At 35.3% G+C, this 21967-nt stretch overlaps 1 protein-coding gene across 11 annotated transcripts in view; it reads right to left on the reverse strand.

Moving 5' to 3' along the window:
- LRP1B (LDL receptor related protein 1B) overlaps positions 1 to 21967 on the reverse strand; it is a 743839-nt gene that overhangs the window by 45663 nt on the left and 676209 nt on the right. For all 11 annotated transcript variants that reach the window (XM_074595863.1, XM_074595857.1, XM_074595859.1 and 8 more), the window contains 8 exons: positions 21633 to 21767; positions 20511 to 20630; positions 17976 to 18217; positions 11839 to 12062; positions 11477 to 11583; positions 8097 to 8213; positions 5560 to 5733; positions 4900 to 5025 (listed from right to left, as the gene is read on the reverse strand). In XM_074595863.1, coding sequence (XP_074451964.1) covers positions 4900 to 5025; positions 5560 to 5733; positions 8097 to 8213; positions 11477 to 11583; positions 11839 to 12062; positions 17976 to 18217; positions 20511 to 20630; positions 21633 to 21767 — 1245 coding nt within the window. The remainder of the gene's footprint in view (positions 1 to 4899; positions 5026 to 5559; positions 5734 to 8096; positions 8214 to 11476; positions 11584 to 11838; positions 12063 to 17975; positions 18218 to 20510; positions 20631 to 21632; positions 21768 to 21967) is intronic.

The raw sequence follows: 21967 nt of genomic DNA on the forward strand, positions 1-21967 counted from the left end.
AAGACAGAGTGCAGAGTTCTAATCTTGTGGTAAGGTTTTATAAATCTTCCTGCCCCTTTCCAGATGAGGGTCTTACTATCTGCCGGTTCTCTGTTTACTGAAATTTATGAGAACAAGTTGTAATCTACAAATTTTGCCTGATTGCTGTAAGACAGACCCTCTCTCTTTGGTTTCCCTTCACATTTTTTTTTTTTTTCCGTTTAAAAATCTATTCGCTGTACAATTATAAATGGAAGACAGTGCACAGTGGGAAAAAACAAATGGACACCTGTTGTAATGCAACCCATTTTCTGTTGTTCTGGGAAATATCAGGCCCAAAAGTAACCCCTTTGTAAATACAGAAGATATTGCTGTAAACAAAAGATTTCTCTCAAACCAGAAGTAGCTTTCTGTATTTGACCCTGGTTCTGTTTGATAGCTAAAAACACTGAAAGCAGGGCAGCAATCAAGAAGATGGCATGGATTGAACTGCCACAGCTTTTGCTAGTACATTTCCCTGAGGCAGACTTTGTGGGTGAAAAAGAAGGTATAGAGGGATTAACCTCAACATCCCCAGCCAGAGCGCTTGGTCCGCCTGCAATCTATGCGTGTGCAGTGGGCAAGTCCCCACAGAAACGTGCTGAAGGAAACACCATGATAAATTACATGTTTCATCTCTGTTCCGAAGCAACGTCAGATCTGAGTCTTTGTAATTTTTCTCAGGCTTTTCATCCAGCCAAGAGAGCAGAAGTATTCCCTTCTTAAAACGAAAGTGATAAACGTGCAGCTCCAGAATAGTGAACCCTTGGAAGTGTTCATTACTCTTGCTCATTCAGCTGTGGTACGCAGTCTTCCTCCAATGCAAGTCTCTGTATTTTCATCCTCTTGGTATGTTTTTAGCTTCATTGTGTTACAGACAATTAGAGAGAATAAACCTAATGGATGCAAATCCAGTGGTCTCTTTTAGGAAAATGAAGTTGTACTCCGCCCATTTGAAAACTAAAGGGTAGCTTCTAAACTGAAGAAGTCAGGCCCGCTATAGTCAATAAATAAACCACAAAAAGAAGTGTGCTCTGTCAATCATAATCATCTAGGGAGAAATGAGATGGAAGCTTATCAAAGAACACACAGGAACTCGCTTTCATTTTGTTATAAAAACACATTCTGAATGATACAACACACATATGTTGTAATAACTCCAGCTTGAAAAAGCCAAATCAAACCCAAAAGCTGTTTCCTCATCAGTTGTGGGAGACACTGGTGAAACAGCTGTCTGAAGCAATCTGGATTCAGTCTTAACAGAAAGCCGCCGAGGATTCAGTACGTAGAATTCCTCACATAGGACTTATGAAGAAAAATCATCTCCATGGATTGAGCCAGTCGTAATATTATGCAGAATTTCAAGACTTACCTCAATTTTCTTTTGTTAAAAAAAACATCCAAAACCAAAACAACAATCCAATGAACCAGAATCCAAGTCAGTTTTTGGGATACTGTCACAAGAAAGAGATTACCTCCCTGTCACCAGCCTTACCGTAGACTGACATGAGAGGCATCTTTGCAATAGTCATGCAAAAAACTACCAAAATGAAGAATGGCATACTAATGTTGAAAATATTCATTATTTGTTGAAAGGCATTTTTCACAAGGATAGACACGCATGCGTTGTCAAAACAGAATCTTCAAACAGAGACTCTCCTGGGAGCAGTAGTCAAGATGGACAGGAACTGGAGACAGCTGTCCCATTTTGACTCTCTCAAGTTATGGAAATCTACTACTAGCTTCCTTACTACGTTTTAAAAGACCCAAAACAAAGACATTAAAAAGTATTACAAATGTTCAATATACTACTCTTTACAATTGTAACTTGAATTATATGTTATTCCAAATGAACAGTTTAGTAACACTAGTTCTTGATATCCACAATTACCACTAATTTGTGAAACGAAAAGACTTAGATGACTTGAAAGGGCTTCTGTGCAAATACAAAATAACCAGTGCACCTCGCTTCTATTGCTACATGAATGATGTCCACTAAAAGAGACTTACCAAGTTGAGTTTTCAGATCCGTAAATTAGCGGTAGTGTATTTTTGAACACATAAAATATAATGTACGTAAATCATTGTAACCTATTTACTATACAACTATTACGTTGTGATTTAACCAGTAACAGTACCAAATGAATACATCAATTAAAAAGTGTTTCACAGATACTCATGTCTCAAATGAAAATCTTCTGGTTTTCAATCTTTTAGGGACAAACCAGAAGACTACCAAAATCAACTGGAATATTTCAACTGACTTTGAATCAGGATTTTACTGCAAACCAGCGAAAAAAAATATTACTATATAACCTCCTTTTGGATTTATATCAGGTCAATCTTCTACAATATACATATTTTGACAGTTATGTAAGGCAGGAATTGCTGTTTTGGGTTACTGACATCCATAACTATGCCAAAAATGCTCCGAGACAATGAAGACAACACAATGCTAAATTTAAACAAGCGGAATGTATGCAGTTTGGAATATTTCATACACATTTTCTAGCCCTTCATCAGAAAAGGAAAGGAAGACTACAGCTCCTATTTTTTTTTTTTTATTGCATACTGTATAACTTCCTACAGGAAAAAAACCTGGTTTAGAACTTGACTTCCAATAAGAAAAGACATTTACTGATAAACTCCACAATGTCTTTTGTAATAGGTCATATTCATGACCTATTAACAGCATGTGGGTTGTCAGCCAGCCATTAATTATAAACCTGTATTAATTCAAGACGCTGATCTTGAGGTCAACTCTGATCTTTCCCGGAATCTTTGCTGATCCTTGGAAGCCAAAGTGGAGTGTCAGCATGAGACAAACTTTTAACATCCACTTCATACTTTTTTTAAAAAGTCAAAATAGTGCAAAAACATACACTTGTTAGTGTGCTATGACACTGAGGCTTGTTTCAATTCATAATTTATGATCTGCGAGGCTACAAAACCTGCAATCTACTATTACAAAACTATCATACAAGAAGAAATGTACAAAAAAGCCTATGCTAGGCATTACTGGAAATACAATTGTAATCAGAAAACTAAGAAACACTTATTCAGCAGCCCTTTACAAAGGCATAACAGATACTGCAGTTGTGGGAAGATACTGAAAATTATCAATATATTAAAAATGCTTCTCTAGGCATTTTCTGTCTATCCATAAAAATTTACAACCAGCAGTGAAATAATTTAAAAGCCTCTTCAGTTCTTTCTCTAATAAAAACATACCTTCCTGAAAAATCTACTGTGGCATAATCCTTTTCCCCACTAGCAAAACTGTAACATTACTGAAATTACGGGTTCAAATTACTACCAATCACCAGAGAAAACCAATATTCTTTTATGTGTCCTTTCTTCAACACCTAAGTAGTAACTATGGGTCATTTTAAATGGTTTTTAGGTGGTACTGTATCAGCAGAAAATCTTGATAAGAATCCATCTGGGATGAACAAAGAGCTGACACGTGGAGGGGCAGGGAAGGTGGATGCTCTGTGAAGACAAAGGGTGTTTAGACTGATTCGCCTCAAGAGTTAGAAACGTTGTACAGTTTTCTATTCTATTTCTGGTTTCTAACACATCTACTTCTCCCCTAACGGTGAAAATTGTTGTAAAACAAATATACACTATTTTATAGTTGTGTAACTATTATATAAATACACATTGATAGGTATTCAGCCAAGGGGGGACAGTCATAAAGCTTTCATTTACTGTATTTTTGCTAAAGCATGGTGCAGTACGTATCAAAGTTGGTACTATAAACACATTGCATACAATATACGCCTTTAGAAGCAAAAAAAATGAATGGGTTTGTTATCTAGAACGAGTTTTATAATGTTTTACTCTAAATTATTCTTAAATTTTTTGATACAGAAGGCGAAATGATGCCAGACAGGATAGCGTTATTAATACCACATCATAAAACACCAAAACACAGTTGTGTTAATCCAATATTTAAAGAGTAGGCGGTATAAATAGGTGAGATTTTCTCCACAGAATGATGACATTTCAGGCAAATTAATTTAATTGCTAAATTGAGCATTTTAAGTACTAAGGATCTCACCAAAATATGTATCGCTTACACTTCTGAGCCTGTAATCAAACATTAGAAAAACATCCTCATACATTTGGACTTCTCGTACACATAAGAAATCCTATTCTATGATTTCTAGAACCTTTTAAGATTCAAGCTGGCTAAGAATTCATTCCAGCAGTCTGACCACCTTAGATTTGGCCTCAACTGGAGCGGGAAGAGTTTTAGAATACTTAGTAATCTTCTTCTATGGAAAAGAAGACTTTTTCCCCTCTAAAATACAGCAAGAACTTAATAGCTCTTTTGCCATGAAGTCAGGTTTCCTGACTCTTGATATTAGTCATTATAGATATTACTGAAAGATATAATTTTAGATAAAAATATTTCAGTTGTTTTTTCCTTTTTTTTTGCCTGTTACTTCAAAGTCATTATTACACGCTATTTACTTACTGCCTTTTGACTATTGCTGCAGCCTAAGCAGAGCTCTTTAGGTGTTTCTCGATGGTCTTTAAGGTGTTGTTTTTTTTCTCCTGAATGGCTAACGTTTAATTTGGACTCCGAAATGCTTCAGAGCTTTTCAACTTATTTTGGTCGATATATACACATTTGCTTTTAAATACCATCTTCTATCAGTTCAGCTGAAAGCTCATTTATCATTTTGATGAATATAAACAGGTTTTTTTAATCAGGGATGTTGCTTCTTCGTATTTCGTTTCCATTTCAGCTAAGTAATATGTATATAGAACATCACCACAAAACTCTGGACTTGCAGACAGCCTAGCCTTTTAGAATGACAAAAACCAACCAGCTGTTCATATTCTGGTTCTCATGCAGTTTTCAATACCTACCTAAGAGGCTCTGATCAACGCATGTTCCGTTCACCAATGATTTTCCTTCTGGACAAGCACACGTCGCACCAGAAGGGTTGAGCAAACAAATGAACTCACATGTCAGGTCCAAGCATGGATTAGGCACTGTTTAAAAAGATAGAATATTAAAAATATTGATTTTGTTTTTCTTTTGGAATTACACCATGTTCTAGAACTAGGAAAAAAAAAAAAATAATCAAATATAAAAATTCATATACACTTCAGTTTTCAGGATATCAACAGCCAGAAGCCAGGGAACACACTCACTCAAATGGCACTGCAAGACTCACACCAGGACAGAATTTATTCCAGTAACAAAAAAAAAAATCTACTGGTAATATGCAGTAAAACCCCTCCTCTGGTTGTGGCTAGAGACATTTGTATTCAGCGCTCTTCTAATTTTTTATACCTCATTTACAGTGCGGGTACATAAGGCAAGCATTTGTCTAATGCCCTTTCAAAGGAGAGAAAAACGCATCCAAAAAATCTAAATTAAACTTGTATAAAGAAATATGACTAAATCTATTTTCAGCTTGTACAATCAGGCCCTGGTTTGTATTTGTACAACTTGGTTACACTTTTTTTCCCCCTGAGGTGAACTTGCTCAATCTTGAGTTTAAAGTAATTATGCTTACTCACAGTCCATTTGTTTGTAGCGGTGAAAAATCAAGGCACTTTTTGCTTTATCAACATCCACACTTAGATACTCTACAAGGCTCCTGCCAAATTTGTGTACTCTAAATGCACCATTTTTAGGACCTGCTCCATATATGTAATCCTCAAAAACGTCAATTCTATGCGGATGCAGTAAACCTGAAATAAAAATGAATAATAAATACAAGTATATATTTATATTCAAATAATGAACAACCTTGGTTTAATAATAACTTCAATTGCATTATTGCATTTCTCACCTAAAGCTATTATTATTCACAGCTTGTTTTGTACCCACAAAGTTTGCCTTTTAAAAAGCATCTTTTTAAAAGGAACGCTTTCCATACTACAAGCAACTAAAATCTCTAGCTTTGTATTAGCTTTCCACACAATTCAGCCTCAGAAACTGGTTCAATATTGAAAAGTAGGGAAATCCCACAGTAACAACTAGCTAATTAGAACATAGTTAGCTGCAATACTTTAACTAGAAGTATGCGACGATAAAGAAACATTATTCTGCTGTACATAAAAGAAACTATTCTGACAAAATGTTTCTTCAGCTCCCTCTTAACATGTTTGAAATGCCACCTTTCATACCACACTTAATTTAAGTCATAATTACAGTAAATTATTACAAAATGAAATGCTAAGCCTCTACCAATTTCTCATTTTTAAGAGCTACGAGTGCCAATTCGATCACCTCGTTGGATTTCCTGTACACACCTGCCTGTAGAATTTCACACATTTACCCTTGCAAGGAGGCAATAGCTTCTGACTAAACCTTCTTTGCCAGAGATACATCTCTTCGTGATTTGAAGCCATAAAGAAACAGAACCTATCCTTCCTTGCGATACCTTCTTCCTACTTCTATCCCCATTTACTGCAAACTGGGTTTATAGTAGACTTGCATTTATTCAGTTTTTCTACTGTTTTTCCGCTCCATCAATAATTGCTACTCAGTATTTTATTTCAATACAAATATTTAGAAATTTGAATTCGTTATTTTGTACTTGTTTCATTAAAGGGGTCAAAGTTTTTAGTCTGATTACAAAGCAATTTCTAAGCTCTCCCAATTTTCTTTTGGTCCTATTTCTCTAATTGTTCCACAGTTACTAAAACTGTCAACAGGAGACAAAAGGTGGTATTGCATTACTGATCTTGTATTTCAGTATTAAATCTTACATATGGAATTTAAAAGGTCCCAACATTACACTCTCCCCTTCATAACCCCCAAATTTGCTGGGTTGGCACAGTTTAAGATAGACTGTCTGTGCTATAAAATATTTTGGAAGTCACCGCATCACCTTATATGCCTTTTAGTCTGTAGCCATGTTGTGCCTTTTTTTTTTTTCCTCTTGAAGAATAACCTCACGTTTATTCTTAAAATACAAATGACTATTGAGACACATTAAAACAAATCTAGGCTACTCTGTCAGTCCTTGTACCAGCCACAAGGACTAGCATAAGCACCGAGCATGGATTCTGTGACAGATTACAGCCTAGCCACCATGAGCTACTGTAACCGAAGGAGGTGCAAGCAACTTCACGAGGAGGAGTTCCTGCCTTCTAAAATCTTGCGTCAGGCACCTGCCTGCTTTGGTTCAACGTTACAGGCGGTTGCAGTCAGATCCCTGCACTCAAAGTGATCCTTCTTGAGATGACTGCTTCCACGTATATTGATCCACATTGTGAAATAAACCGCTATTAAACCTGCATAAGATTATGTAAATCTAAATTTGGATTATTGGAGATTTTTCCTAGTATCTTCCAGTTTCCCCCAGTGAACTCTAGATCATTGGTTAAAACGCCCAGTAGCACAAGATGTAACATTATCCTGATGAAGCTCCACTACCAACTGCCCACTAAGTAATCCCCCCAAAAAGCCTGCTTTTAAATTATTTATTTTTTAATGTTTCCTCTCTTTACTCAAATTGCATAAATTGTTACATGTATTATCGAATTGTTAACAAGCCAAGGGGCAATTCTGTAAAACCAAAGTTTGTTTAACCAGAATCTCTTTCCTTATAAAAGGAACTTTCCTCATGCACGTTCTGTGAGCAGAATTCTGTCGTTACTTATTGACCTGAAAGCCAAATCCATTATTTTTTCCAGAACTGATTGAGGTCAACTGTTCTATAAACTATACAACTCCTGTGCTATGCAGACAGCTCTAACTTCTAACTAGTCAAGGTCCTCTTGTTTTTACCAGTCCAAGTGAGGCCAAGCAAAAATATTAATCACAATGTTATCTGATAACACCTAAGGTAATGTTTAGATAACAATCTTGGAGATTTGCACTTATCACTGAATCTTTGTTCCCCTAATGTAACTTTATCAGATTATGTAAAAGCTAAAATTATCTTAAATAACTATTGTTTAGACAATATCTGAAGTGTTATCTAACAAAAGCAATAAGTATTACTTAATAATCACTGCTTCTTGCTTACATAGTTTCTTTGATTAGTGAAACTTCAGCCATATAAAATAAAATGTAAATCACGTTACAGAAAAGCTCTCCATACCTTGTTTAGTGCTCACAGACACAACTGAATCGGAACCATCAAAAAGAACGCTGCCAATAACAGATAATTCAAAATCAGCCCAGAACAAACGCTGACTGAACTGATCAACTACGAGACCTACAAAGAAAATAAAGTTCAAATAGGTATATAAAACCTGAAAAAAATGTAATATTTTTATGTAACTGGACATTTTTATATTGCTCATATTCTTGCGAAAACAAAATACGGTGACAATGTAAAAACATGACTGGAAACCAAGGAGAATAAAATATAACACCTTCCGCTTAAACCTTCCCCTTGAGGCAGATGTGGGGTTTTTTTACTTTCTTTAGCTTACTCTCCCAAGGTCAGTACCTTTTCAAACCCATTATCCTCAGCAGGTAGGGATATATACCTGGTGGGAATTAAATACAGAATCCAATCCTGTAATTTGCTCTACCAACAAAAAAAGTAAATCTATTATGTCAACAGATTTGTAAGCAGTAGCACCAGCGTGACCACGCGTTAAGAACAAGGTATTCAAATTTCACAGTCTTCCTAACCTATCCTGGTTCCACAAGTATATAATTCTGTGCTTTTTTTTTTTTGCTGTCACCAATACTGCACATGGAATTAATTATTACAGAATTAAAAATCAGATGACATTAATTAAATTAGTGTTACAAGACTTAAACTGCAATATTGACAGATGTGTATATTTGCATACACATGAAAAGAAAGCACAGGAGTGAGGGCATGACTGAGAATAAAAGATAGATAACGTTGTGACTACCCAGCCTCCAGGCAATAACTAGTTAAATCAAGCAGTCCGTGTTTCATAGAGGACAATTAAATGACTAATGTGCCATTTTGGGTCATGTCAAAAGCTTCAGCCTGAAAAAATATTTGAACCATAAAATAATTTAATTCTAAGCTTTTGAAGTTGTGGTGTATTTTTAATAAGAATGGGAAAAAGTATTTTTCTTCCTATTTATGTAAGTAGGTAAGTCAGAAAATACATCAAAAGAAATGATACATAACAGCAAAAATTCTCCTCTTAAGGTCATAAATTAATCAGCTACACATAGATGAGAGGACGTGGAGGAAGTCTGACGCACAGACCAATGAAATATATTTACATTTGCAACTCCGTTAACAAAAACACCTCTTTAAATGAAACACTGGTATTCAGGCATACCGGTAAAGAGAATCATTTCTGGTTAAAGATAATCACCATGTCTCAACTCTGTTTGATACACGCTACCTGTAAGGGGGAATATTTTAGAAGCAGTCCCCAGTTTCTAGCTCTAAATTATTCTTTGCACTTTAGTAAGGGTATTTAAATATCAAATAATAAATAAATAACATTCTCAATGTATCTTTCACAGTATCAGAGATAACACAATGTAAGAGAGTACTTATTTTTGGGTTTTGCATATAGCAATCCTGTGATAGCCATTTTTATGTAAATCCTGTGAAGTCAAGGCCAAATGCTCAAAACTCGCACTCTCTTACTTGAAATAAGAAAGGCATGTTTAGTAATAAATCTAAGAGTAGTGGAACACAGATGCTTAGAAAAATCTTAAACTTCATTGAAACAATAGTAGTAAAGTCTCATTTAGGAGGAAATAGTAAAGGCTTGGACTCTGACTTTGCATTCTCTCCACAAAGTCATGGATCCGTGTGAAATATCTGTCAAAAGAGTGAAAGACTCCATAAATGCCTACTTCCTACCATGAAGTCAAGGAAGAAAAGCACAGAAGGATGGCACAAAAGTGTTTTCGAGCAGTAGGGACAGGAAAATGCCATACTGTGGCAAAGTATTTGTGAAATTCCCTCTTTGCAAAGTCTGTTCATTTTTGACTATTCCGCTGATTTTCTTAATTTTCACTTTATTCATCCTTGTAAGGAGACAGAGGTCTGGTTAAATGTTTATATGAAACTTTTCTATATATATCAAGGAAAATTTTATGAAGATGAGCCTTTTGCAAGTTCTGTTCCTTGTCAAGGAAGAAGTAAATACTTGCATTTTCAGATGAGTTTGATACCATTACTACCTACAAAACTCAATAATTTCACTAATTCAATGCTAATGGCCAAAAAACAAAAAAGGGTTTAAATGCCCTTTAATGACCAAGGAAGTGGTGACTGGCTCCGTAGCACATAACCTTGGCAATCAACCCAACCGATAATAAGAGACAAAAAAAGCGCAATTCCAGAAATTAGAATTAAATCTAATCATTTCTGTATCTGCTGTTTACAATGTTTCATCTAAGAAGTTCAGGAAAGAATATACAACCACTCCAATAAACATAAAATTCTGTTGTCTTTCAGTCTGTATAATCAGAAGCTTCTTACTGAATTTACTATTGCCTTTGTATTTTTTATTATTACTATTGTGCTTCTTACTTACCTAAGGACCATAAGCCGCCTCTCCTCAAAGCTTTCCTTATCACATCAGTAATTTCTTAAGTTGCTATATTTAAATCTAATCATGTCAATAGAGTGTTTCCTTTAAGGGATGAGTCTAATTTACATACGCAACACCATAAGCCCACCTTAGCTTGGGACTTAACAGTCCGTTAAAATATTATTACTTGTTGCTGTGATAGCGGCAGCTTCTGAGACGCTTAGATATTCAGATAGCATCCTCTCGAAAGAAGCCTATGTTTCAACAGATATGCGTACCAAAGTTGGACAACCCCTAATTTGCAATGCAATAATAACAAATTATCATTGTAAGCCTGGAGAAACATCAAATATTGCATGAGAAAATGGGTCATGAACAAATCATTTGTGGTTTCAAGACAGGATGTTGCTATTTAAGAGACACATTTCATTCTGGATTTATCATTTCCTTTGTCATAAAAATTACTTTTATCCTGCCAATGGAGTCTTAATGGTAATTCACAAGAACTTAATATGTACTGCCAAGCTTCAAAATAGTTCTGTAAAATACTGAGATAATTAAGTTGTTGCTTCTTTGAATACTTAAACCTTGTTTTATACTATTTTGCAGTGTATTCAGGAAAGTAACTAGAATAGGCTGTGAGATTTCATATGCATTCTTCAAAAAACGTTCTAACTGCTGTTCCCTTAATTGATTTTCCTTGTTCAGTGCTATTGAAGAAATCATATTTTAACTGATTATATATAGTCCTCTGGTACTGCTTTGTAAAATCATCATGTTAAGCTTTGTTACAAAAGTTTAAGTCATATTAAGGCGTATCATTTGAAAACAGAACTGAGAATTCTGACTAGTAACTGCATATGAATAACCAGAATACATATTTTAAAAAGTACATAACTTTTTTGCAAACTGAGAAACTGGAATTCAGCCGACAAATCCACACTGAGCTAGCAAGTGCCATGGAATTAGGAAAAATGGATAAGCTGTATACCTGTAGGTCTTTGTAAATTCTTTTGAACCAATATCCTTCTCAGAGTACCATCCATAGATGATTCCTCTATGTGAGAGCGATCCCCAATAACTGTCCAATACATCATCCTAAAATATTAAACATAAAAAATAAGCTGGATGCCTATACAGAACCTCAAAACACTTCACTGATATTAAATTCTTGTGAACTTTCCAACCTACCTGAGAGATGGGAAATAACTGATCCCGATTTATACACAGGTAAATTGACCAGGAATGTTCAGTACATGACTTGAAAAGTTGTAGACATCATTTTATTTCTCTTACTATGCTTTGCATTTTTGTTTGAATTACCAAAACAGAGTAACGTTGAAACGTACATACCCTTTTTTAGGATTTACAGCAATTGCATATGGTTCTCCTGCCATGCTTGTAAGGAGCCTGGTACAGTTCGGTCCGTTCAGTTGACCTACGTTGATGGAGTACCTCAGACTAGTCCAATGAGTCGTATAGTAGCTGAACCAATGCATTCTGGAATGATCAGTCCAGTAAATATTTCCAGCAACCCAGTCAACAGCAATGCCCCTAGGTCTTTTGAATTCTGGACACTAAAAGGAACAGATGTTAAAGTCAGATTGATGGAAATGATCTTTCACAGCAGCTGCACAGTCACAGATTTATGTAACTTTTTACAGTAAAGTAACTTTTACCTTTAATATTTTGAAATATTTAAAAACACTGCAGTGGAAAGACATAAATTCCAGCTGTAGGTGATAAGTGCTATGTGATCTGTTAACAGTTCTATTCAGTGCAGAAGAACGAGTCAACGGTTCAAAACTGTTTTCTCAAGTCTAAGGCTACCTACATGAACAAAAAGGCACTTAGGCATGGACTACTTGATACTGAAGCAAATAAATGTTACTGTAATTCGAAAGCAAAAGGAATCGTTAAGATTGTATAGCTATTATACTCCACGCAGAACTATGGTATGATGTCCCATCCCAAAGCCCTCAGTGAAAATGGTGCTTCAGACCATCCTGAGGTATGGCTGCTCAACGGTCTGCCAAGGAGGCATAAAATCACTGCATTTAGAAAACTGCAGAAAATTACCTCTGTATTCTGACCAGTACCAGTATGCAATTGTAAGGAAATTTTTAAATGTTTCTCTTCCCTTGCCGCTAACGGTTCCTGTGCTCCACTGATTAAAACTAGAGTTATACAATATTCAGCTTCACACGTAAAAGAGGCTTGACTGATTATAACTTCAAAATTATAAACTATAGTATCTCTGTAATCATTTCACAATTATCATTAAGGCCTAGATCCAAAAAGATGGTCCTAAGGATAGAAATTCATATTGCAGATAGGAGATATATACATATGAACAAGTTTCTCTAAAGTTTACTAGAATTCCCAGAGAGAGGAGTAAAATCTGTAAAATAGGACTCCCCAACTATTTCTAACATGAATAAAAATATCAAGCTTATCATAAAAAATTCAAGACCCACGTGAGCTAAATACATATGCAATTCTTTGCCTGTTTACCTATAATAACATCAAGTTAAATTAGGAACAAAAAATGTCTATTCCTTGACAAATGCAGTAATGGAGTGATACTAAGCTACGTAACTAAAAGCCAGGAAAGAAAATCCTAAAATAACTTGTTTTCCTCAGATGTCAGAGTTCCCTAATACCACAAGACATTTGTAGACTATTTTCATCGTAAAATAAAGGTCATTTTATTCTCTAGGTGAAATAATAGGACTACAAGGGGGAATTTAGATAGTTCATTGTTCATAAACCTTTAATTCTGCAAAAATGTCATAGAATGCATGTTCAAAAGTTACTGAGAACCCTGACTTTCTATTTAGATGAGTATTACAGCAGAAAAATCAATCACTGCATTCACAAAACAGTATTTCTTTAAAAACAGGGTCACAGTCAATTTTTTAAACTGAAACAAAATAAAGTATCATAATTCTTTGTTAAGAAATGATGATACCGGCAGCATATGCTTCCAGAAACACCACGAAAATAAACTTCCCCCCCCTCAAAATGTAGCATTTGCATTTTTTCTTTGTTACAGTACCCAAGTAACATTCAAGTAAAGCACAAGACAGCCAAAAATATGGGTATTTGCAGATAAGCGTCATTTTATTTTTAATGCAAACTCCTTTTAATTCTGGGTAATATTCAGGCACATGTGTCAAGAAGCCTCTCGCACCTGGAGGTCTCCAGTTAATACTTTGGAGACTGCAAGGTTAATGGCATTGGCCTACAAGGCTGGAATCAAATATTCTTTTAAGAGGAGATCGGCTGTCATGGACAGCAAGTCCCTTGCCTTTCTTTGGATTGTTTACAGTAAGACTGTATTTTTTGGAAGCTGGTAAGCACATGATGGGAGTTACCATGCATGGTGAGAGATGGCTCCCAAAAACCCGGCAGTAGAAGCGAATGAGACAAAGGGGATGTCCTAAAATGATTCTGCAATGAGGTTGGGTTGCTTACTAACACTGACCCTTTCTCATTCTTCTCAACTCTACAGAAGGAAAATTCCAGTAATGCTGGGATGCGTACGAAAGATCAAATGAACAAGGAGATAACCAGAAGAAATGAAAAGCAGCCACCTGATGCAAGAGATTAAAAAAAGAGAATAAAACTCACTAGCTGATGCTATGACTGTGTAATTCTCGGTTGTGTTCGTTAAGTTTCAGCCTAGCTACGTTGTATTTCTGATGTCTTACACATCTTCTCATGCTGTCTAGAAAAATGACTGTAAATGAGCTTTTACCAAATAGTTTATTTGGATTATGTTAATTTTAAAGAATGATTTAGCATACAAAATAAGGATGAAAACACAGGAACAAAATCATATTAATATTTTCTACAGTCATTTTAGTCCACTTTGATGCTAAATGCCACATACTACAACTTATTAGAAAAATTAGGGTTTGAAGCCTAATCAGCTTTCATGGTATGGTAGTCTCTGCACAGCTACAGACCATGTCAGCTCGATGACTTTTGATCAGAACTACTGCGTCTATTGTAAAAAAAAAAAAGAAAAAAAAAACCAACCAAACAAAATAAACCCTGCAGTACCAGCTTGGATTTGGAAACCATTTTGATATAATGGCAAATTACAGAAAAATTTTCAACCCCTAAAGTTGAGTTTTGAAAAGACAATATGTTACACATGCAGCAGGAACCCACTACATTGCATTGCTTAGCATCTTAACACAGGAAGACCAAATTACAAATCTAATTTATATCCTAAGCACATGGGAAGAAATATTTTCTCTATTTACTTTACAGATGGTTTTGGTACGGCATTGCCGCAGAATAAAGTAAATCAATGATTTATTGTTGCTTAAAATATCTTCATTAAAAAAATAATGATCTAATGAATTATTGCTAGAACAGAAAAAATAAATGAGAAACGCTAATACTAGGAAACTTTTAGACTTCTACTCATCAAAACAGAAAATGTTCCTTGACAGAGGAGCAGCCCAGCAGGTGCAATGGTTCACCAAACCACCATTTGTATCACACAAGTAGGATCACTTAAAAATCCCAACCAGCTGATTCCTGGAAGAGAGGGTCTCCTAAGTACATAAACTTCATCCGTACAGAGATATAGCTTTAAAGTAAAACCATAAATTAATGCTAACTAGAGAAAACAGTCTAGAAATTGTTTCCATCCACAGCGATGCACTGAATTTGACTGGGCCCTGGGGCAAACGTCGGGAGTATCCATGTGGATCTATCACAAGAGTGGTTAAGGGTCCTTGTTAAGCTCTCAGAACAGTGGGGCTGGAGCAAGCAGCTAATATACTGACTGGATACATTACAAAACCTATGTTTTTCTTCCTACTATATGGTACAATTATTTTAGTGTTCAGCTTTGTGTCCTCTTCCATGAAAAACAGCACTTGAGTTTAAGCGGCAAGTCACTCTGTGTTGAATATTCACCTCAGATAACTTATACGTCTCTCTCCAAGGATTATGCCAGTAAACAGCTGGACCAGTTATCACCAATTCACTTACACCGTCTTAACCTGATTGGAACGCGGTCCTCTTCTGCATCTGTCAATAAACTCTGAAGAGTTGATATTTACTATTTCCTTTAATGCTTCAATTTGTACCAAGCTTAAACCTCTTTTCACAGAAAAATACAAGAGATACTTAAAGCTATTCTCTGAGGAAGGCTCTTGATATGCTAATTCCATGGAGCAATTTCATCTGAGATGGATTTTTGCATTAATGTAATTACCTGAAAATGCAGGTGACTCTGTTCAAGCTTACAGTCCTGATTTACATATCAAAGTCTAGATAGAAAAGTTATAATGTAACCATTGAAAACTTATCCATTAAAAAACTTGGGTTAAATTTAAGGAATTCTCAAGCTTTTCAAAACCAGATTTGAGTGACAATATTAAAGCAACACTATAAAACCAATTAACCTACTGATCAGTTATATATAAGGCAATAATATTTGAGTATTAATGAGATAATGCTGGGAAAATATTCTGAATAGTTTAGCACAATGAGAAGCAGGTGTTTCACAAATCTAAATTAAATGTGTCCAAGATATATTCAGATACAGTCTGTGAATTTTCCACGTACAGATTTGTAAAAAAGCTTCGCATGGATCAAGCATCTTCATGAGCACCTACCTGCACTGCAGAAACAGGGGAAAATAATAGTGTATAAAGAAAAATATAATTTTTTCAATACTTTTGAATTAAGAGGAAGTGCCTAGAAAGTATTCTCGCATAATGGTGAAACAGAGATGAGAAAAACAAAAAAGTATTTCAGTACTTCGGAAAAATAATAGTACTCCTAAGAACATTTTATCTTTATTAGTTTAAACAGGCAGACGATGTCAAATGAGCTATGAAAATTTCAACCCCTGGACTACAGAGAAATCTCAAGGAAGCTTATGTTCAATTTTATGGACCTGTAAGAAAGTGTAAATCCACTAGAGAGGTCATGGGTCAGCCGACTACACTTATCCTTGCAGAAGGCATCTGCATATTAACCAAAAAGAAATAAAATAAACAAATAAAACAAAACCTCCCAACACTTGAATTTCACAAGACTTTACAAGTTTGTTATTTTCTAATAACGAACTCGATACGGAGACGCGTCTATCAGGATTTTGTAGGCACAGGTATCTGCCACATTTAAATGAGAAAAATGTCCCAGTAGAATTACTCCACACCTTCAGTACATGCTCAGGTTCTCCAAGTAGCCTTCCCCAAAACTCAAACCACATACCTGGCCTACTAGAAATGCTAGGAATAATTTTCTACTTTAGATCTACTTTACATATATACACTTTCTGCCAACCAAATCTATTCTCTCCTCTGCTGGGCAGGTGGAATTGTGGGGTTCTAACCACTCTTCCCGTATATATGCCATCACAGACAGAAGGTATCTTCAGTGTCCACCAGTGTCTACATCCCCGGGCTTTTTGCCCTGCTGGCATCAAAGGTCAGGAATGTAATTCATTTGCAAAGGAAATATCCTCGGATGAAAGGTACTTAGATGTGGTTTCACATGCATAAGAGCTGAAGGACAGATGAAAGATTAGCCTACTGTTGCTACTGCCCTTTGTTCTACTGGGTACGTAAAAGCATGTAAGGCCAGCCCTGTTACCTCTCCTAAATTTAAGGAAACAGCCAGACAGGTGTTATTTCTAACCTGATTTCTTACTGGCCAAGATAAAATTAAAAACTCGTCCTCTGGCATCACATTTAATAAAAAAAAAAAAAATATAAAAAAATTAATCTGAATTTCCAGCAGTATAAGAAACACCAGTGGAAAGATCACATTGTTATCTTCAGTTCAGCACTAACACTTCCTTGAGAATCTCATAGAAATATATTAGGCAATATAAGTATCGATCTGCGTTTATTTTATTTTCAAGTCAAGGGCACTTGAAATTACCCTAGGTTATAAAAATCAACATTTCTGTTGTAAAGTGCAAAATTACATTTATGCTTATTCAAAAGAAGATAGTATGTCTTTCAACGGCAAAGAAACATATACTTATTGTTCCAATTTTAAAATGGTTGTCATAGCTTTGCCAGTATTATTGTTTATATGGCCACTATAGAAATCAAGCTCCTCTTTGGCCTATCAACATTTTCTGTTTTCTAAGGATTTGAAATTCATGCCTTTCTTTAAACCATCTGTTGCTTATATACATCTATTATATCGTCTATTTTCTTTCTTAAAATCAGAAATCTTGACGGTATACAATCTTTCCAAGCCTCTAACACACTGCTTATTTCTCTGCACAAAACTTTTTAAAATACTATAGTTGTGTTCTCTTAGGGACTCGACCGAGTCTGTCAGAGCCTTGAATGGAAAGGCATTAGTAGACATATATACCATTTGAATAAAATCATCCTCAGATAGACATTTTAATTTACTAAATCAGCACAGGTTACTACAGATAATCAGAACAGAAAAGTAAATGACAAGAAATTTGTATCATGTAATCTTTGATGACTTACTATCAAGCCACTGTTACTTTGCCTTCTCTCTCTCTCGTGAAGTTTTCTGTAGAAAATCCCTCCCGGGTTAAATTGAGTACTCCAAACAATCATGTCCCCTTGAAAATACGCATCCATTCCAGTTATCCTTGAATTATGTTCAATATGTGATATTTGCTGATGAACATCACTGTAGTTGAATGGATATGCAAAACCCAGGATGTCAGTGTCATTAGCAACATAGAGAACTTGATCTTCAGAGCCTAGGGATTATTACAATGAAACAAAAATAAGGTAAATGTCAACTAATGCAAAATCAGTGTTTTTACTCAAGTAGCTTTTTGGTGTTTGTCTGACACAATTTCTTACGTTAAAATTATGTTCTGATTGTTGAAGACTGCAAAAACACTCACTCCGGGCAATAAATGCAACTCTTCGTTCTCTGATACCAATATATATTACCTCAATGCGCTCCAAGCTGACACTGTGACACCTAAGACTGTATTTTAAGGCGTATGTAATATAAGAATTGGAACACTTTAAGCAGTATACAAAAATAGGGGCTATTAGGCATTAAGCCCATATTTTTATTTTTATATAATTATATTTATATATTTATTAAAAATAATTTATATATTTATATTTTTAAGTTACATATTTTTACACGCGTGTTGTGCCTAAAGGGTCCCAAACGTATATATTACAGGAACACAAAGTTGCCAATAAGCATTATTTTAAATTTTTTAATTGGAAATTAGAAATGAAATGATCCTATCTTTACTGAAGGCAGTGAAGTTTTGAAATAGACTGCAACATGAGCAAACTGGGCCAAAGCTGCTACAGAACATGTGCAGTTGTGTCTTATATCTCCTCGTTTCAGACAGCGAACATTTATGGATACCTGTGAATGGGTGGTATTTACGGATACCTAGTTACCATCTTGTTCAGATGTTGTAAAGTACATTATTAATAACAAAATGCTGTTTGCTATCTATTCATTAAGTTTTGAGAAAATCTCAAATTTGCCGGATACATTAGAATGCATTTGCAATATCTTAGTTTTCCAATTTATATCACATTTATCCATACAGAAGCAACTTATCATAATGTCTCTCCAAAACATTTGAGTATGAAATATCAAAACCCATTTGTTCCCTCGCTACTGCTAAACACAAGAAGAAAAAGGAGTTCCATTAAAGCAAGTATCAATGAGGGAAACATTAACTGTATTACAAGGGAAATGAAGCTTGTGAAAAATTCAGATGTAGGATAAGGACTTCCAGATTTTTACGTTAGAAGCCCTCAGAACTATGTCTGTGTCTCTATAATAACAAGCCACTCTCCTCAATTGGTAACCTTGTTTGTTCCCATGCCATAATCCGACTGCTTTTTCACTAATAGGCAACGATGCTAAATCCTGATAAGAGTCCACATTCCATATAGAGGAAATTACGAGTGACTCAATAACATGGTCCTCCCATGGTAAATTTGCTTCAAGAAAATATGAACGAAGCGTGCGAGAAACCTGACTATCACCATCTAACTACCCAGCATGGGGGTACCTATATTACTGACCGGTGTGCTACAAAGAAGGAAGAACTGGAATTAACGTGATCCAATCTGTTACGGTTCTAGGGTGTACGTCCACAGCATGTGCGTACTGGCCCTAATGTTCAGAGCAGGCACTGCTCACCATCGTGCACCAGGTACGGACAGAGAGGTACAAGGAGCCACACCTTGTAACGCCAACGCTTACTCTGCACTGAAGGCTCCAAGTGGAGATATTAGTCAAATTCACACCAAAATCTCACTAAATTGCAGGTGAGATGCTATGATCATACTTTCAGTTATTCAGATGCAGATCCATAAAGGTTATGTTAACTTCACTTAGGCGGATGGATTATTGCTTGTTTCATTTCTAAAATGATTTAAAAGTTACGTAATGCCCAGACCTCATTATTACCTCCATTTTGTGCAATACCCTGCCTTAGGAAAGGCAGAAATAGCATCTAGGTGTCCATATCTCTTTATCTCCACTGGACCGAGATCGAGGCAGCTGGTTTATGAGGAGTGTATTCTTAGGTGACTATACTCAGAAAAACTCCACTTAAATGACTTCTATAAGATTTCTCAACAAGACAAAGCAAAACATGTTAACTCCAAATACTACTTAATTTATTCCTAAAGTTCTAAAACATGTTTCTATGAAAGAGTTGATTCTTCCCTCACCCTTCTAAGGCACCCCCAGAATGCTCACAAGCTTGCTAATATATAATCTCTGTTTTTCTTATTTCTGTGTATCTTCCTGTAGATAGAGAAAGCTGGAGTTGGAAATGGACTTTCATATTAAGGATGTTCATTTACAGGGAAGTGATGAGGATTTACTGCTCTCCAAAATGAAAGGTAAATCTGAGTGGTTTTGAGAACTATTTCTGTGCACTATTCAAGAAATACTTACCCAAATATAAATCGTATATGCAACACATTAGTGCTACCGCCTATGTAGATGACAAATGATTTAGTACTGTCTCTCTATTTTGATTTTTATAGCCTTACCTTTTGCTATGCAACTGTTATTCCTCTCCTTATAATTTTTCTCACATGCACATTTGTATGACCCCTTAATATTATTGCAGTGTTGGGAGCAGGCACCGAATACCATACATTCATTGATATCTATGAAGAAAAGAATTGTAATTTATATACCTACAGTATAATAGAGTATTATTTAACATGTTCAGAAAAAACACGGAACAAAGCAGATGAATAAAAGGAACTCATAAGCATTGGCATATCTTGCAACAGTAAAAAGAAGCCTTCTGCAATTACCACTAATGTTATTTCCGCTGCAATCAATATATCTCAGAAAGATTTTTTTTTTTTAACTTATTTCTTCATCCTTCCTATATCAACCTGTTATCATTACAGCTTGAAATCAACTTTGAGAATGGAAATGTCTGTTACAATTATCTCCGACATACCTACAGTCAAAGCTACATGATTATCCCCTCCTGGAAAAGCTCCTGCGTACACATTTTTCTTGAGAGCCAAACAATGAAGTTTCTGTATGGAAGTATATATTCACTTTGAAAGTCCCACTGACGTCATCTCCACTTTTTCTGTAAGTTACTGCTCACCAGTAAGAAAATGAATTCACAACCCACTCTTTCTGATCAACTCTTTCATTATAACAACTATGTCTTTTTTTCTGACCACTGTGGCATCATACATATTAAAACTATATTTTCTAAGGAATTTTACTTTCAATCTGTTAATTTTCTTTTCAGTTTTGTTTTATGCATCTTCATTATTTTAAGCATCTCAAAATATTCTCGTGTACCAATTTAAACACCAATCCCAATTGCTTAGTTAAATAATCTACTAAACCTTAAATCACCCATTTACCCCTTAAATTATAAAAATATTTATGGTTCGAGCTAAGCCTTTCGACATTCACCACCAAAGTTAATCTTTGATAACCTCTCCAGTTAAAAGGCACAAATCTACATCCTGTAAATCCTTTCAGTTTTTCTTGATTTCTTATTCCCATAAATATGAATGATTTTTTACTCTGCAGAAAAAAAGTATGTGATATGTATCTCCTTCTCCAGAACAGAAAACTGACAATGCCGCTGACTTTAAACACTTTACAGCAAGGGATGATGGAAGGATCTGTACCTTCACATTGTCTATTCCTCTTGTTTCTCTGAAATCCAGGTTTACACTGACACAGGAGGGATGTTTTTGTTTGATTACAGTATGCATCGTCTCCACAAGGATTCACATTATCTTCACACGTATATTCAGCAACACCTAAACATAAACAAAGTGTCTAAAAATCCGCGGATAGATTTGTTTAAACTGTTAAAAATGGGATCTAAAATAACAACAGCAAATAATAAATTTATCTTCCTGTTAAAAGAGTATCAGGTAAATTTTAAACAAATATATGACATTACAGTATTTACCTACATATGCATATAAATTGACAGTATTTGACTGAGATAGTTCAT

Source organism: Larus michahellis, chromosome 7, assembly GCF_964199755.1.
Source record: "Larus michahellis chromosome 7, bLarMic1.1, whole genome shotgun sequence".
NCBI lineage: Eukaryota > Metazoa > Chordata > Aves > Charadriiformes > Laridae > Larus > Larus michahellis.